The 19308-nt window shown below is 41.1% G+C and overlaps 1 protein-coding gene across 1 annotated transcript; it reads left to right on the forward strand.

Moving 5' to 3' along the window:
• Positions 1-4989: 4989 nt before the first annotated feature.
• On the forward strand, positions 4990-5442 carry LOC120260005. The gene has a single exon (XM_039267450.1). The coding sequence runs from the start codon at positions 4990-4992 to the stop codon at positions 5440-5442; it is 453 nt and encodes a 150-aa protein (XP_039123384.1).
• The last annotated feature ends 13866 nt before the right edge of the window (positions 5443-19308 follow it).

Raw genomic sequence — 19308 nt, forward strand, 5'->3', positions numbered from 1 at the left:
GGGGAGTATTGTCCGAGTACCCCACTTCTATCGATTGCCTTACCTCTCACTTACTTGCGCCTCTCATTCTTGTTTCTTTTACCTTTGTTCACATTACATTTTATCGACACTATCATTGTTCACATTCACGTTCTTTTATCTTTGTTCACATTAAATTTTATCGACACTATCATTGTTCACTTTCATGTGGTTAAGTAGCAATTTAAGTATTTTTACTCCCTACTCCCTATTGATACGATACCCCACTCACCTGTTATTTATTACTTGACAAACTCGTGCACTTGCGGGTACACACAAAGGGGCGTTTAGAGATATTTTACACTTTGCAATCTTAGCTATTCATTCATTTATTTTTCTATGTCATATCTTCTTATTCTTTCATTGTTCTGATTTGTTTGTCTTTCTTTTTGTGCAGAAAAAAAAATGATCAACATACCCGAATTATTCGACACAATCACAAGGATGGTTGAAAACATAGAACAGAAAGTTCAACTCTTTGCAGCACAACCCAAACAGTGTTTGCCTTTGCCAAAGCACTACAATATTCACCATATAGTGGAATTATCAGTTGTCGAGTACATCTCCAGAATTCAAGATCCGAATGGTGAACTTGATAGTGTGCTGGATCAGTTTGAGGAATCTGAATTGGCATCAATGAGTAATCACCCAAAAGGAAATTTGGAGAGAGTCCTTGCTCAATTTGACTTGTCTTATCACGAACAAAGACAAAAACTTTTCTATTTGAGTGTATCAATGTTAGAAAAGGAAAGTGGTGAGATGGAAGAATTGATAACTGTTGAGGATCCTTCAGAAGCACATGCACATGTGGAAGAGGTGGAGAATGATTTTGAACAAGAAGCAAACAATTTTGAGGAAATTGACAAATTGAAAGAAAGTAGATTGCGCCCACCATCAATTGATGAACCACATGAACTAGAGCTTAAAACCTTGCCGGCACATTTGGAGTATGCATTTTTAATGGAGGACTCAAAGCTCCCGGTAATTGTGGCTTCAAGTTTGTCGATTGATCAAAAGGAGAATCATGTTAGCATGTTAAAAAGGTATAAATCGGTTATTGCTTGCAAAATCTCAGATATTCAGGGCATCAATCTCTTATTTTGCGATCATAAAATCTTGATGGAGGAAAATTATAAATCTGTGATCCAACCCCAAAGAAGATTGAACCCAAACATGAAGGAAGTTGTCAAGGCAAAAGTAATAAAATTACTTGATGCGGGGATTATTTATCCCATCTCCGACAGTGCATGGGTGTGCCCAACTCAAGTTGTCCCGAAGAAGGAAGGAATGACGGTTGTGAGGAATGAAAAGAATGAATCAATTATAACCAGAACAGTTATGGGTTGGCGTGTTTGCATTGACTACAGAAGGCTGAATGATGCCACTCGAAACGGACCATTTTTTATTACCGTTTAATTAATCAAATGATGGAGCAGTTGGCAAGGCATCAGTTTTATTGCTTCCTTGATGGTATGTCGGGATATTTCCAAATTCCAATAGCTCCAGAAGATCAAGAGAAGACAACATTCACTTGTCCTTATGGCACTTTCGCTTACCGACGAATGCCTTTTGGGTTGTGTGACGCACCAATGAAATTCTAGCGTTGCATGACTGCTATCTATGACGATCTTCTAAAGGACATAGTGGAGGTGTTCATGGATGATTTTTCGGTATTTGGAGACTCCTTCGACATGTGTTTAAAAAATTTGGAAAGAGTGCTAGTAAGGTGTGAAGAGACAAATCTTGTTCTTAACTGGTAGAAATGTCATTTTATAGTTCAAGAAGGCATTGTCCTCGGACATAAAATTTCTCGATTAGGCATGGAGGTAGATGATAAGTTCCCCTTGCTTATATCCCGCAAGTGCACGGGCTTGTCGAAGTAATAATCCCGGGTGAGCGGTGTCGAATCCACAGGGAGTAGGGAGTGAAAATACTTAATTTGATTCTTAGCTATGTGGAATATCAATAGTGATAAGTGTGAAATTGATTCAATTCTCAACAATAAAAACAACAAGTGAAAGAGCAAAAGTAAGAAGAGGGTAAGGCAATCAATAAAGGATGGGGTACTCGGATAATGCTTCACCTAGGATGATCGCTTCAAGTGCAAGAACTCTCTATTATGATTCCTAATCAATGCAATGGTGAGTCGTGGAAATCCTTACATACATAGTTCCAAATCTAAGGTCAACTATGCCTAACTCTATACATGTCCCGGAGGAGAAATCGAACAATCTCAACACCTCGCACTCGCATAGAGTTGCAATGAGCTCTAGAGATTCCAAGTGATAAATCTCTTCCTAAATATAGACTTACCCCTTTGGTCCAGATGGAAGGTCCCTAGCCACAATTAAGCCCTAGATACTAAGATCCTCTCAACGCTTCACTCCATTGCACGCGCAACTAGGCCCCAGCGTAGGTTCATCCATTAGACCATTCACTCCATTACGGCCGCAAAGAACTCGAGGAACGGAGGTAGAATCTATCACGTCGGAGGAGAAAGGGGACGCTCCTGTACCTCTCGACTCACCCTCTCAACCCTCTCCAACCTATCTTCGTCTAACGCTAGTGGTGTGTCAGTCACTCACAAGGTTACCAACAAGAACTCTCAACCCTAGTGTCACTCTAGGGGAAATGTTCATACAATCAAGCATTCAAGGTTGGAACTCACAATAAACATCAATTTATTGAAAGCATAATAAAGAAGTTCAATGAAACAAATACATCCTAGGGTTCGCAATCATCCAAGTACCCACTAGGGGTTTAGCTCTCCATGGAGCTTAATACAATCAAAGAAATCGAATGTAAAAAGCAATGAATCCATAAAGAAACCCCTCGATGGTCGTGGTCGATGGTCTTGTGGAAAGTCCTCTACTGTCAGTCCAAAGATTCCTTCGTCCGGTATAGGATACGCCTCGATCGAAGCTCCCCTACCAACCTTCTTCCTAATGGAATCACGATGTCGGAGCCATAGAACTTCTCCAAAACCTTGGCCAATACCCCTCAAAACCCTAGCCGAAGTCCTCTCACAAGTTGGGGAAAAGATGGAGAAAAGAATACTGAAATCGGGGCTGAAATCGGCTTTAAATAGGGCTTTAATCGGGCGACTACACGGGCGTGTACGGAACACGCGCCCGTGTGTTTCACTGGTTTCTCGACCGGCTGTGAACAGTGTTGCTACAATAATTGCACACACTCTTGCATCTCACACCTGACCTATGTCTTCGCGTTTGAACCTTAACAAGATCTTCTCCAAAATAGGTGCATTATGATCCACATTGGCCCATTTCCTTCATACTCGGCCTCACAACCCTACCTGCGTAAAAGTAACATAAAAACACACATATTAATGTAGAAAACTGAGGAAAGTAATGCTCAATATAAGGAATGAACGCTTCGCATTCATATCACACAAGCACTTATCAGTAGATAAAGTGAAGATTGAAATCATAGAGAAGCTTCCTCCACCTGCAAATGTAAAAGGGGTTTGTAATTTCTTGTGGCATGCAGGCTTCTACAGAAAGTTCATTAAAGATTTCTTGAAGATTACACAACCATTAACCAAGCTTCTTGAAAAGGATGCCCCTTTCGATTTTGGGACTGATTATCTGATCTCGCTTAATTTGTTGAAGGAGAAATTAGTGCAAGCACCCATCTTAACCATACCGGATTGGAACGAATCTTTCGAGCTCACGTTCGACGACGCAAGCGATTATGCTGTTGGAACGGTTTTGGGCAGAGGAAGGATAAACAGTTCCCACCGATTTATTATGCTAGCAAAACTCTCATGAGTGCTCAAGAGATTTATACCAACTACCGAAAAAGACTTGTTGGTGGTGGTGCTTGCTTTTCGATAAGTTCAGGCCCTACCTCATCTTATCTAGGGGCACGGTATTTACTAACCATTCTGCAGTCCGTTATCTCATGAACAAGGCTGATGCAAAACCGAGATTGATTCGTTGGATCCTATTATTGCAAGAGTTTGATATGGAAATAAAAAAATTAGAGAGGAACCGAAAATGTAGTTGCTGATCGTCTATCAAGACTAGAAGATTGTGAAGTACAGGAACCTGCAAATAAGGAGATTAATGATTTCTTTCCCGAAGAGCATTTGTATATAGTGCAGGATTTCGAATCAGAAGACACTCTGTGGTTTGCGGATTTTGCAAATTATCTGTCAGGAAAAGTATTGATAGAAAGCCTAACCTTTTAACAGAAGAAGAATTGTTTAGTGATTTGAAGAACTATTTTTGGGATGATCCATACTTGTTTCGTATTTGTGGTTCGAAGATGTGTGTCGAGAGAGGAAAGTTGGAATATTCTCGCACATTGCCACTCTGGGCCAGTTGGAGGACAATATGCGTCAAGTAGAACTACTGAGAAAGTCTTGGCTACTGGTTTTTATTGGCCGATCCTATTCCATGATGCTCACCAGTTTGTCCTTCGATGGGACAATTGTCAGCGGGCTGGAAATCTATCACGGCGGGATGAAATGCCTCAAAATCTTATGAAATTTTGTGAGGTGTTCGATGTCTGGGGTATTGACTTCATGGGCACATTTCCAAAGTCTAATTTTAATCAATACATTTTGGTTGCAGTTGAATATGTGTCTAAATGGGTGGAAGCTCAAGCTTTACCTACTAATGATGCCAGAACCGTGGTGAAATTTTTGAAAAGGTTGCTCACTCGATTTGGGACTCCATGATTATTATCATTAGTGATCGAGTAACTCATTTTTGCAGTACTCAACTTGAGAAAGTTTTAAAGCGCCATGGGGTACACCACCGCCTCGCTACTCCCTACCATCCGAAAACAAGTGGTCAAGTGGAAGTTACAAATAAAGAGCTTAAGAGAATCTTGACAGAGTCCGTGGAACAAGGGAAGTGAGATTGGTTGAAACGCTTGGATGACACACTATGGGCTCATAGAACACCATATAAAACACAGATAGGACTACCCCTTATAATTTGGTATATGGTAAATCGTGTCACTTGCCCATGGAGGTCGAACACAAGGCTTATTGGGCCCATCAAGGCTATGAACTTTGACTTGAGAAAAGCAGGTGAACAAAGAATGCTCCATCTTAATGAGTTAGATGAATGGAGAATGAATGCGTATGAGAATGATAGAATTTGCAAGGAAAGAATTCGTAAGTGGCATCACAAGCATATTAAAACTCCGAAAGACGTTAATATGGGTGATCAAGTGCTATTGTTCAACTCTCGCCTAAGGCTATTTCTTGGGAAGCTCAAGTCCAGATGGTTTGGGCCCTACACCGTAACTGAGGTGTCGCCCCATGGTGCTATTGAAATCTCTCATCTGGAGAGAGGTACATTCAAGGTGAACGGACATCGGCTAAAGCCCTATTTTGGTGGGGAGGTTAGTAAAGACATTAAGGAAATATTCTTTCTCCGTGAGCCCCCGTGAGGTAAGACAAGGTACGTCAAGCTTAGTGACATTAAACAAATGTTTCTTGGGAGGCAACCCAAGCATTTACTGTTTTCTAGTTGTAGTTTAGTGTTTGCATGAATAAGACTTTGAATGTTGGTATCTATATGTTTTGATGCGTTACTGTGATTTTTCTTGTGGATTTTTGGCGTTATCATGTGCTTTAATGTGTTTGGCGAAGTTTTTGGTCGTGTGAGCTAGTTTCTCATGTTTTTGTTGTTATATTTTGCATGATAGGGCAGGCTCTGAGTGTATTTGCATGTTCAGGAATTTTCTACAGAGCCTGCAGAGTTTTTAAAGCATCCAGAGAAAACACACAGGTGTGGAATTTCCACACACCCGTGGGTTTCTACTGAGAGCTCATCCAAAGAAGGCACAAGGGCATGGACTCGCCCCTTTGAATGGTCTTCTGAGATTCACACGCATGTGGGTAATTTCCGCACGGGCGTGTGTCTTCCTGCAAAAACTTAGAGATTTTTCCCGAGAAGTATACTTTGGGTTGAATTGAGTGAGTTTACACACACTTACACGATTTCGGGGATGTTGTCCTTTTTTATTCGAGTTTTTAGCTAGAGCATTGATTTTTCGTATTTAGTGTTCAAATATCCCTTACTTGTAGAATGCTCTCCTTGCATGCTTTGGTGAACCTAAGGCGGAGCACTTTCAATATTTCCTTCTTTTATGTTTCAATGTGTTATTTTTGCTTGAGGACAAGAAAAAGCTTAAATGTGGGGGAGTTTGATAAGTGCTTGTGTGATAAAAATGCGAAGTGTTTTTTTCCTTATGTTGAGCATTACTTTTAGCAGGTTTAAGCGCTAATACATGTGTATTTATATTTTTTTGTGCATTTAGGATTGTGAAGGTATGTATTGATAAAAGAAGGCAAAAGTAGATCGTAAACTCAAATTTGGTGGAATCTTGGAAGGAACAAACACGAAGACAAAAGTGGGACTCCAAAATACATGAATGTGTGCCAACCTCCGTGAATTCAAGTCACTATAATGAGTTGGAGGGGCGGAAAGGCAGTCACATTTGCGTATCCCGACTTGTGCATTGATAACAAGAACCCCGCCAATGAAGCATTTGATTGAAGAAGACGTGCGATTTACGATATAAACGTGTGCCCGTTTATGTTGCCTCGATGAAAAGAGTGGAATTGGGAGTGTTTTGGCTGAGTACTGTAATAGGTACTGTAGCAAAGCATTGCAGTAAGAACTGTAGCATTTACTGTTTGCAGTCGGTCAAAAACAGGATTTCCAGATAATCCACATGGGAGTTTGGAAATTCCCCACGCCTGTGTGTAAATTCTACAAGCCCGTGTTAAAAATCCACAGGGGCGTGTGGATTCCCGATTCTAGCCCTATTTAAATCGCGATTCATCCATCTTTCTAGAGGCCGTCGGCTAGGGTTTAGAGAGGCTTTCGTCAATACTGATCTGGTGAGGTGTGCCCTAGGCCGGACAAGGGGACCTTTGGAGAAGACTTGGCTACTCCACAAGACCATCAACATGACTACCGAGGGGGTTTTCTTATGGAACACTTGTTTTTTACTTTTGATTTCATTATTGATTGTATTGTGCTTCATGGAGAGCTAAACCCCCTAGTGGGTACTTGGATTTTGTAAACCCTAAGATGTTATTGTTTCATTGATCTTTTACTATGCTTTCCTTAATTGATGTTCAATTGAGTTCCAATCTTGAATGCTTGTTGAATGATTTCTCCCTTAGAGTGACACTAGGGTTGAGACTCCATCTTAGTAATCGTTGTAGATGAGTGACACACTACGAGGGTTAGACATTGCTTGATTGGAGAGGGTTGAGAGGGTGAGTCAAGAGGTAGCGGAGTGTCCCCTTTTCCCTCTGGTGTGATTCATCCTACCTCCATTTCCTTGAGTTATTTGCAGTCACAATAGAGTGAAGTTCTAGAGGATGAACTCCACTGGGGCTTAGTTGCGCGAGCAATAGAGTGAAGCGTTGAAGTGACTCTAGTGTCTGGGGGACTAGGGGTCTTTCGCTTGGACCAAAGGGTTAGGTCTACACATAGGAAGAGTGTTTATCACTTGGATTCCCTTGAACTCCATGCAACTTTACACAGTGTGAGGTGTTGAGACTAAGTGATTTCTCCACCGGGACATAGTGTAGAGTTAGTCACAGTTGACCTTAGATTTGGGACCGTCTGTTAAAGAATTCCCACGACTCATTGAGCATTGATTAGGAAGTATAATAATGGGTCTTGCACTTGAAACATAAATCCTAGAGGGAGCATTGTCCGAGTACCCGACTTCTATTGATTGCCTTACCTCTCACTTACTTGCGCCTCTCATTCTTGTTTCTCTTATCTTTGTTCACATTACATTTTATCGACACTATCATTGTTCACTTTCACGTGGTTAAGTAGCTATTTAAGTATTTTTACTCGCTACTCCCTATGGATAATATACCCCACTCACCTTGGATTTATTACTCGACAAACCTGTGAACTTACTGGTCACATGCAAGGGTCGTTGTCATAGGGCAAAATGGCTATTTATAAGCCTAAACAGCATCTGTCACGTGCCCCAATGCGCCCATGTTGATTTTCCACGAGCCCACATGGGCTGCAGGAATTTCCACACGGGCGCATGAACATTAATTTTACTACAATACTGCTAGAGTAAAATCACTACATTGTTTTACTACAGTATTTTTCATACACTAAACATTCTCCTCTTGATGCCACGTAGTCGGGCACACGATCTTGTGGTAGGCTAAATACTTTTTTTCATCGACGCGTCTTCGAGAGATCTTGCAATCTTCACAAAGAGAAGGAATATGAAGATGTGACTGCCTTTGTGCCCTTCAAACTAGTAATTGGCTTGAATCTCCTTGGAAGTTGGCAAACATCTCTATGTTCATGAACTCCTCGCATGTCTTGGTCTTTGAGTTGAACAATAACTCCAAATATTATGTCTTTATAGCCTATCTTTGCTTCCTTTTGATTCTTCAAGGCATTCACAGCCTAATTGAAGAAAAGAAAACCAAATACACAATATGAGACATAAACCTTTGTAAAAATAATGTTCCATGCATGTAAAACATATATAAAAATATTGCTACTCAAGCACTTATCAATGACACACTTTGGGCACACCGAACGACATATAAAAATCTGATAGGGACCACTCATTATAACTTGGTGTATGGCAAGTCATGTCATTTGCATGTGGAGCTTGAGCATAAAGCCTATTGGGCCATCAAGACAATGATCTTTGACTTAAGTAAAGCGGGGAAACAAAGAATGCTTCATCTCAATGAATTGGATGAATGGAGGTTGAAGGCATATGAGAATGCGAGGATCTACAAGGAAAGAATTTGGAAGTGGCATGACAAGCAAATCAAGAGTCAGAAAGAGTTCAAAGTAGGTGATCAGGCTTTATTGCTCAATTCTCGTCTACGGCTAATTCGGGGAAACTCAAGTCTCGATGGTTTGGTCCATATACTATAAATGAAGTATCACCGCATGGTGCTATTGAAATTACTCATCCGGAGAAGGGTACGATTAAGGTCAACGGACATTGGCTAACATCATTGATAAGTGCTTGTGTATTACTTTATGAAATATTCTTTTTATACGTTGAGCATTTCTTTTCTCAGATTTATCGCTAATACATGTGTTTTTGTGTTCTTTTGTGCAAGTAAGGTTGTGGAGCCAAATGTAGAAGAAAGAAGCCAAAGTAGATTACAAATGCTAGATGGAATGTGTATATTGGAGGGGCAAAAAGGGAGTCACACTCATGTGTTCTGACTTGTGCAAGGCAAGCAAGATCTTCATCAATGTTATCCTTATTAAAGAAGCGACGCAATCTACGGCTTAAACGTGTGCCCGTTTATGTTGCCTCAATAAAAAGTGTGGATTCGGGAGTGTTTATTTTGCCTATACTGTAGCTGTTAATATAGCAGTTATTGTTCACTGACCGCTGAAAAACCAAATTTTGCAAATTCACACGGGCATGTGGAAATTCCGCACACCTGTGTGGATTCCCACTTCCAACCGTATATAAAGCCGCGATTCAGCCTGATTTCAGAAGTCTCTTTTTCATCTTTTCCCCAACTTTGGAGAGGCCTGCGGCTAGGGGTTTAGAGGGGCTTTGGCAAGGCTTTTGGAGTGTTTCTACGGCCTTCGACACTGCGTTCCTTCGAAAGATAGTTTTTAAGGGAGCTTTTGTCTGCATCAATTCAGAAGGTGTGACTTAGGCTTGACGAGGGAACCTTTGAAGAGGCTGAGGCTACTCCACAATACCATCGACACGAATACCAAGAGGGTTTTACTCATGGATTACATCTCTTTACTTTTGACTTCATTGTTGATTGTATTTTGCTATGATGTCCGTTTTCAAAATATTGAGACCACACTAAGATGTCATGAAGCCTCCTTCACAAACCTTAAGCACCAATTAGGAGGGATACTTGACACACTCTCCAAGGAACAACAAGTATTTGAGCAAGAAATTCAAGTTCCTTATAGAAATGTTGTGGTAGTGAATGACAATCAAGAAATGGGACAGAACGAGTATGACGTTGTAGAGATTGAGAGGATGCAAGAAGAACCTTTCGTTCAAAGGATTGTTTGAATGGACAGTATGCTATTGAGCGAGAAATAATGCAACAAGGGTTACTAAAGACATATTGCCTTCAAGTTAAAATAGAAGAAGAAGCAAACCCTAAGGTAATGGAACAAGCATCTCTCCTTGGGATTGATCAACCGACAAATTGCAAGAAAAAGATTTTGGGAATGGTAGAAGATATGGGTAGGGTATTTAAACCCTCCCAAGACCCACCTTAGCTATGCTTAAATAACTCCCAACCCGAATTGTTCCCTTTGAAGCCAAAGGTAAGATGGTCAGGCTTTATTGTTCAATTCTCACCTATGGCTATTTCCGGGGAAACTAAAGTCTTGATGGTTTGTCCATATACTGTAACTGAAGTATCACCCCATGGTGCTGTTGAAATTACTCATCTGGAGAAGGGTATGTTTAAGGTCAACAGACACCGGCTAAAACCATACTTTGGAGAGGTTAGTAATGATTACAAGGAAGTATTCTTTCTCCGTGAGCCCCAGTGAGGTAAGGTCAGGTACATCAAGCTTAGTGACGTTAAACAAGTGCTCCTTGAGAAGCAGCCGAAGTCTTTACTATTTTTCTAGGTTTTAGTTTAGTACTTGTATGAATAAGAGCTTTAGTGTTGGTGTCTTGATCTTTTACATGCTATTGCTCTGTTTTTCTCATGGATAGTTGGTGCTTTAGTGTGCTTAATTGTGATTGGTGAAGTTCTTGGTCATTTGAGCATGTTTTTCCATGATTCTCTTGTCAATTTTTCATAATATACGCATGTTCTGTGTGTGTATAAGTGTGCAGAAATTTTTTGTAGAGTATGTAATTTTTTTATAAGTCACCCAGAGAAGACACATGGCCATGTGGAATTTTCACACCGGCGTGTGTTTCTGATCAGTGCTCAACTTCTCCATCCCGGGAAGACATAGGAGCATGTGAGTGCCTCTGTGAACGGCCTTGTGACGGTCAAACACCCATGGGTAATTTCCACACGAGGGTGTCGATCTTTGCAGAGTTTTCAGACTCCATCCTAAGAAGATACAGGGGCATGTGAATGCCCCTGTGGATGACCCTATGAACAACACATGGGCGTGGGTAATTTCCACATGCCCGTGTGAAACTCTACAGAGATTTGTCCTCTATCTCGAGAGCACATAGGGGCGTGTGAGTGCCCCTGTGAGTACCCTTGTGAGTATCCACATGCCCGTGTGGAATTTTCACAGGGGCGTGTGGAACAATTAGCCATTTTCTGAGAAGGATAGAGAAGCCACAGGGGTGTGTGGGTGCCTTTGTGGGTCGGGCACATAGGCATGGGGAATTTCCACAGGCCTGTGTGGATACGTTCAGAGACAGTCAGAGGTTATCTCGAGAGCACAAAGAGGCGTGTGTCTGCCCCTGTGAGCTCTCCAGTGGAGTTACACAGGCCTGGATAATTTTCACATGCCCGTGTAGATGTGCAAATCTTAAAAGGCCGTGACTTTTCTTTATAAATTACTTGCACCTTTTCATTTTTAAACGTCTCTTGATAAATGCTTGTGTAATATTAGTAATACAAAGTATTCTTTTCTTACATTGAGCATTACTTTTCTTAGATTTTATCTCTCATATATGTGTATTTGTGTTCTTTTGTGCATATAGGGTTGTGGAAACAATAGTGGATGGAAGAAAGGAGACAAATGTAGACCGTGGATGCACCTTATTGATGAAATCTTGGAGTGAATAAACGCGAAGACACAAGTTGTGCTCAAAGACACGTGAATATGTGCCAACCTCCATTGTGCTCAAGCAAATACATAGTTTGGAGTTGCACAAAGGCAGTCACGCTCAATAAACGGGCACACGTCTATGCCGTAGATTGTGTCATTTTTTCAATAAGGGATAACATTGACGAAGCTCTTGCTATCATTGTACAAGTCGGAATACGCAAATGTGACTACCTTTGTGCCCCTCTAACCCATGTAATTGCTTGAGCGCATGGAGGTTCGCACATATTCATGTATCTTCGAGCACACCTTGTGTCTTCACGTTTGTTCACTCCAAGATTCCATCAACAATGTGAAATTGCAATCTACTTTGGCTTCCTTCCTCTATATTTTGCTCCACAACCCTACTACATGCATACAAGTAACACAAATACATATATATTCGCACTAAAATCTGATAAAAGTAATGCTCATCGTAAGAAAAGAGAATACTTCGTATTACTAATACACAAGAACTTATCAGTTCCAATCTTGAATGCCTGTTGAGTTGATTTTCCCTTAGAGTGACACTAGGGTTGAGAATAGATCTTGGTAATTCTTGTGGATAAGTGACACACCATGAGGTTAAATAAAACTAGATTGGAGAGGGTTGAGAGGTTCAGTCGAGATGTAGCGGAACATCTCCTTTCCCTTCTGTTGAGATTTATCCTAACTCCGTGTTCCAAGAGTTCCTTGTGGCCACAATAGACTGAAGTGCTAGAGAGGAACTCCGCTGGGGCTTAGTTGTGCAAGCGATAGAGTGAAGCGTTGAAGTAATCATTAGTGCTGGGGCTCAATTGTGATTAGGGGTCTTTCGCCCTAACCAAAGGGTTAGATCAATATTAGGGAATAGGGTTTATCACTTGCAATCCCTAGAGCTTTAAGCAGCCGTACAAAGTGTGAGGTGTTGAGATTGAGCGATTTCTCCGCCGGGGCATAGTGTAGGGTTAGTCACTGCTGACCTTATGTTTGGGATTATGTATTTTAGGTTTTCCATGACTCATTAAGCATCAGTTAAGAGATAAAATGGTTGGTCTTGCACTTGACACAATAGTCCTAGGGAGAGCAATATCCGGGTGCCCACTTTTTATCAATTGTCTCTCCTATCATTTTATTGCGTATCTCTCTTCTTTTCATTGATATTGTTCAGACCACTCCTGATTCATCTTTACCATAGTTAAATAGCAATTCTTGTGTTTCTAATCACTATTCCCTGTAGATACGACTACCCACTCACCAGGGTATTTTAATTACTTTGACAACCTGACAACGCCCTTGCGTATGTCCCACAAGTGCACGGGTTTGTCGAGTAATAAAATCCCTGGTGAGTGGGTATCGTATCCACAGGGAATAGGGAGTAAAAATACTTAAATTGTTTCTTAACCAAGTGAAAATGAATAATGATTATGTTGACAAGATGTAATGTAATGTAAACAAGAATAAAAGAAGCAAGAAAGAAAAGCACAAGTAAGTGAGAGATAAGGCAATCGATATAAATGGGGTACTCGGTTATTGTTCCACCTAGGACAATCGTTTTAAGTGCAAAACCGACTATTATGCCTCCAAACTAATGCATTAATGAGTCGTGGAAATCCTTCAATACACGATCCCAAATCTAAGGTCAACCGTGACTAACTCTATACCATGTCCCGGAGGAGAAATCGGACAATCTCAACACCTCGCAATGGGATAGAATCACATGGAGTTCGAGGGATTCCAAGTGATAAACCATCTTCCTAGATCACCTAACCCTTTGGTTCAGGTGAGAGGTCCTTGGTCACAATTAAGCACTAGGAGGAAGTGCTTGAACAAGATTCTACGCAATTCAAGGAAATTGATAGATTGAAAGAGAGCAAATTACGACTGTCCATTAAAGAGCCACCCGAGTTAGAGCTTAAGAATTTGCTAGCACATCTAGAATATGCTTTTCTGATGGAAGGATCAAAGCTCCCTGTTATTATGGCTTCAACCCTCTCTATAGATCAGAAGAACAAGCTCGTGAGCATGTTGAAGAGCATAAATCTGCCATTGCTTGGACGATCTCTGATATAAAAGGCATAAATCCGTAATTTTGCACTCATAAAATTTGAATGGAGGACAATTACAAATATGTGATTCAATCCTATAGAAGATTAAACCCAAATATGAAGTTGTCAAGGCAGAGGTGGCAAAGCTTCTATATGCAGGAATTATTTATCCCATCTCCGACAGTACATGGGTGAGCCCAACTCAAATAGTCCCAAAGAAGGGAAGAATGATAGTTGTGAGAATGAAAGGAATGAATCAATCCCAACTAGGAATGTTACAGGTTGGCGCGTCTGTATTGACTTTAGAAAATTGAATGATGCAACTCGAAAGAATCATTTTCCATTGCCGTTTATTAATCTGATGTTGGAGCGATTGGCAGGGCATCAATTTTATTGCTTCCTTGATGGTATCTCAGGATACTTTCAAATCCCCATAGCTCTAGAAGATCAAGAAAAAACAACATTTACTTGTCCCTACGGTACTTGCTCACAGAAGAATGCCTTTCGGGTTGTGTAACGCACCGGCGACATTTCAGCCCTGCATGACCGCCATTTTTGATGATCTCCTAGAGGACATCATGGAGGTGTTCAGGGATGACTTTTCAGTGTTTGGAGATTCCTTTGACATTTGTCTAAGAAATTTGGAGAGAGTGCTAGTGAGATGTGAAGAGACAAATCTTGTTCAGAATTGGGAGAACTATCACTTTATGGTCCAAGAAGGCATTGTCCTTGGACATAAGATTTCCCAAGTGGGAATGGACGTAGACAAGGCAAAGATTAAAGTCATAGAAAAACTCCATCCAGCTAATAATGTAAAAGTAGTTCATAGTTTCTTGGGGCACGCAAGCTTCTATAGGAGGTTTATCAAAGATCTTTCAAAGATCACTCAACCGTTGACAAAATTCCTTGAAAAGGATGCCCCTTTTGATTTTGGGAATGATTGTTTGATTGTATTCAACTTGTTGATAGAGAAATTAGTGCAAGAACCGATTTTGATCACACTGGAGTGGAACAACCCCTTCGGGCTTATGTGCGATGCAAGTGATTATGCTGTTGGAGCAGTTTTGGGTCATAGGAAAGGTAGGCAGTTCCAACCGATCTATTACGCTAGCAAGACTCTAACCAGTACTCAAGAGAACTATACAACCACCGAAAAAGAGTTGTTAGCGTTTGCTTTTGACAAGTTCAAACCATTCCTCATCTTATCTAGGGCCACTGTATTTATCGATCACTCAGCCCTCCGTTATCTCATGAACAAGGTGATGCAAAACTGAGGTTGGATCATTGGATCCTATTTTTGCAAAAATTTGATATGGAGATAAAAGATAACAGATGAACCAAAAATGTGGTTGCAGATCATCTGTCTTGATTTGAGTGGTGCGAAGGTCAAGAGTCATCAAGCAAAGAAATTAATGATTTCTTTCCCAAGGAACACTTGTATGCAGTACAAAGTTCAGAATCAAAAGGCACTCCAAGGTTCACAGATTTTGTGAACTACTTATTAGGGAAAGTACTTAAGCAGGACCACACATTCCATCAAAAGAAGAAGTTCTTCAGCGATTTGAGGAATTACTTTTGGGACGATCCATACCTGTTCTGCATTTGTGCGGATCATGTGGTTCGAAGATGTGTATCAAGGGAAGAAGGTTGGGACATCCTTACACATTGTCACTCTGGGCTAGTTGGGCGGCATTATGCTTCAAGTAGAACTGCTGAAAAAGCCTTGGCTTGAGGATTCTATTGGCCAACGTTATTTCAGGATGCACATTAATTTGTTCTTCAATGCGACAGTTGTCAAAGGGCTGGAAATCTGTCACGACGGGATTTTGTTAGGCGTTTGTTTGATGTATAGGGTATTGATTTCATGGGGCCATTTCCAAAGTCTAATGGTAATGAATATATTCTAGTGGCAGTTGACTATGTCTCTAAATGGGTGAAGGCTCAAACTCTACCTACTAATGTGCTGGAACCGTGGTTAAATTTATGAAGAGATTGTTAGCTCGATTTGGAACCCCACGAATTATCATTACTGATAGAGGAACTCATTTCTAGAACAATAAACTTGAGAACGTATTGAAGCATTATAGAGTGCATCATCGCCTTACTACCCCCTACCACCCATAGAGAAGTGGTCAAGTGGAAGTCATGAATAGAGAGCTTAAGAGAATCCTGACAAAGTTCGTGGAACAAGGAAAGCGGGATTGGTCGGAACGCTTGAATGAGACACTTTGGGTTCATAGAACGGCGTATAAAAGTCCAATAGGGCCACCCCCTATAACTTGGTGTTTGGTAAGTCGTGTCATTTGCCCATGGAGCTTGAGCATAAAGCCTTTTGGGCCATCAAGGCAATGAATTCTGACTTGAGCAAAGCAAGGGAATAACGAATGCTTCATCTCAATGAGTTGGACAAATGGGGGATGAAAGCGTATGAGAATGCAAGGATTTACAAGGAAAGAATTTGGAAGTGGCATGACAAACATATCAAAAATCCGAAAGAGTTCGAAGTCGGCAATCAAGTGTTATTGTTCAATTCTCGCTGGCAGCTATTTCCGAGGAAGCTCAAGTCCATATGGTTTAGGCTATATACAGTAATTGAAGTATCATCCTATGGTGCTATTGAAATTACTCATCCGGAGAAAAGTACATCCAACGTGAACGGATACCGGCTCAAACTATATTTTGGTGGAGATGTTAGTAGTAACAATGATAAGGAAGTATTCTTTCTCCGTGAGCCCCCGTGAGTTAAGAAAAGGTACGTTAAGCTTAGTGACGTTAAACATGCGCTTCTTGGGAGGCAACCCAAGTCTTTACTATCTTTCTAAGTTTTAGCTTAGTACTTGCATGAATTGGTGTGTTTTTCTAGTAGATCTTTAGTGTTTTTGTGTGTTTAACTGTGATTGGCGTAGTTTCTTCGTCGTTTGAGTGTGTTTTTCATGATTCTCTGGTTAATTTTTCATAGTATAAGCAGGCTTTGTGTTTGTATAAGTGTGCAAAATTTTTTTGCAAAGTCTGTAATTTTTTCCAAGTCATCTAGAGAAGACACACTGTGATAAGTGCTTTGTGTGTTAATAATGCAAAGTGTTCTCTCCTTATAATAAGCATTATTTTTATCAGGTTTAAGTGCTAATACATGTGTGTTTGTGTTCTTTTGCGCTTGTAGGGTTGTAAAGCTAAGTATTAAGAAAAAAAAGCCAAAAGTAGATCGTGAACGCAATATTTAATGGAATCTTGGAAGGAACAAACGCGAAGACACAAGTGGGGCTCTAAGATACGTGAATGTGTGTCAACCTCCATGTATTCAAGCCATTAGAATGAGTTGAAGGAGCACGAAGGCAGTCACATTTGCGTTGCATTGATAATAAGATCTTCACCATGAGGTTTTTGATTAAAGAAGAGATGCGATCTACGGCATAAACGTCTGCCCGTTTATGTTGCCTCGATAAAAAGTGTGAAATTGGGAGTGTTTCGGCGGAGTATTGTAGCAGGTTACTGCAGCAAATCATTATACCAAGACACTGTAGCAGTTAATGTGCACAGCTGGCAGAAAATCAGATTTCTACATAATCCAAACGGGCATGTCGAAATTATCCGCGCCCGTGTGGAAATTCCCCAGGCCCATGTGAAAATTCTACAGGGGTGTGTGGATGCCCTATTCCAGCCCTATTTTAGCAGCGATTCAGCCCAATTTTGGGATCTTATTTCCCCCTTCTCTCCAACTTTTCTCCATCTTTTGAGAGCCCGTCGGTTAGGGTTTTGAGGTGCTTTTGGCACGTCTTTTGAGTGGATCTTCGGATTTGACATTGTAGTTCACTTGGAAGAAGGTTATTGGGGGAGCTTTCATCGGTATCGATCCGGCGAGGTGTGCCCTAGGCCGAACAAGGTGACCTTTTGGGAATACGAGGCTACTCCACAAGACCATCGACACGAATACCGATGGGTTTTCCTATGGATTGCTTATCTTTACTTTTGATTCCATTATTGATTGTATTGTGCTCCATGGAGAGCTAAACCCCTTAGTGGGTACTTGGATTTTATAAACCCCAGGATGTTTATGTTTCATTGACCTTCCATTATGTTTTCCTTAATTGATGCTTTTAATTGAGTTCCATTCCTGAATTCTTGTTGAATGATTTTTCCCTTAGAGTGACACTAGGGTTGAGAGTTAATATTGGTAATCTTTATGGATGGGTGACAGACCATGAGGGTTAGACAAAGCTAGATTGGAGAGGGTTGAGAGAGTGAGTCGACAGGTAGCGATGCCTCCCCTTTCCCCTCGGGTGTGATTTATCCTACCTCCATTTTCTAGAGTTCTTGCGGTTACAGTAGAGGGAAGTGCTAAGGGATGAACTCCATTGGGGCTTATTTGCGCGAGTAATAGAGTGAAGCGTTGAAGTGGCTTTAGTATCTGGGGCTTAATTGTAACTAGGGGTTTTTCGCCTGTACCAAAGGGTTAGATCTACACATAGGAATAGGGTTTATCACTTGGAATCTTTAGAACTCCATGCAACTTTGTACAGTGTGAGGTTTTAAAACTAAGCGATTTCTCCTCCGCAACATAGTGTAGGGTTAGTCACGGTTGACCTTAGGCAATGAGGCCATGATTGACCCCGGATTGATTTTTTGCTTGGTTCATACTGCCTCAATGAGGCTATCATGGACCCCCTCGTAGATCCCATCATAGAACCCCTCATTGATTCGGTATGGATGGCTTTTGGGGGAGTTTTGAGTCTCATTTTGAGCCACATACGGCCTTCATACAGGGGGGTATGCTTGGGGAGTATAAGAGAGCATTTGGAGGGTTCTCTTGGAAAGCGTTTTTTTGGCAGCCAACACTTGGGAGGAAGGAGGACAATGAAGACATCTTTAGAGAGCTTTGCTTGAGGCTTGGAGGTGATCAAGTGCTTGAACTTCATGGGGAGAGCTTCATCATCAAGGGAGGGGGAGCATTTGGCATTCATTGGGCTAGAGGAAGCGTCATTCGGCCGGCATTACTCTTCTTCATCATCATTTGGACTAGGGAGTGCCACTTATGCATTTTGTTTCTTGTTTTTTTATTGAGTTTGTTATACTTGTTTGTATGATGGCACACTAGACCCCCAAGGCCACTTTGGATATAGGTGAACCTTGGGGGAGGGGAGGGGTCGGGAGAAATTCAAATTATGTGAGGAAGTCTGCGTCATAGAGTCCGGGGAAAGCGACTTTTTCTTAATCTTCTTCTTTGTCTTTCGATTCTAGTTTTCTGCTCTCCTTCTTTTGATCTCCTTCCTTATCACTTTGTGTATAAGGAATGAAATCTTTCTTCCTGGACTACTTGCTTTAAAAAGTCGGCCGACTTCCTTCCCGAATCATAGGACCCACCCACCCGTTTTCTTGTCTACTCAAAAATATGGAACTCTTTCTAGCCTACCACCTCTCTCTTTTTCGCCCGACTATCATGAATTTTTGGATGCTATACTTTTATTTGAAATGCATTGTGTTGATTTATGCCT

This window comes from Dioscorea cayenensis, chromosome 5 (genome assembly GCF_009730915.1).
Source record: "Dioscorea cayenensis subsp. rotundata cultivar TDr96_F1 chromosome 5, TDr96_F1_v2_PseudoChromosome.rev07_lg8_w22 25.fasta, whole genome shotgun sequence".
NCBI lineage: Eukaryota > Viridiplantae > Streptophyta > Magnoliopsida > Dioscoreales > Dioscoreaceae > Dioscorea > Dioscorea cayenensis.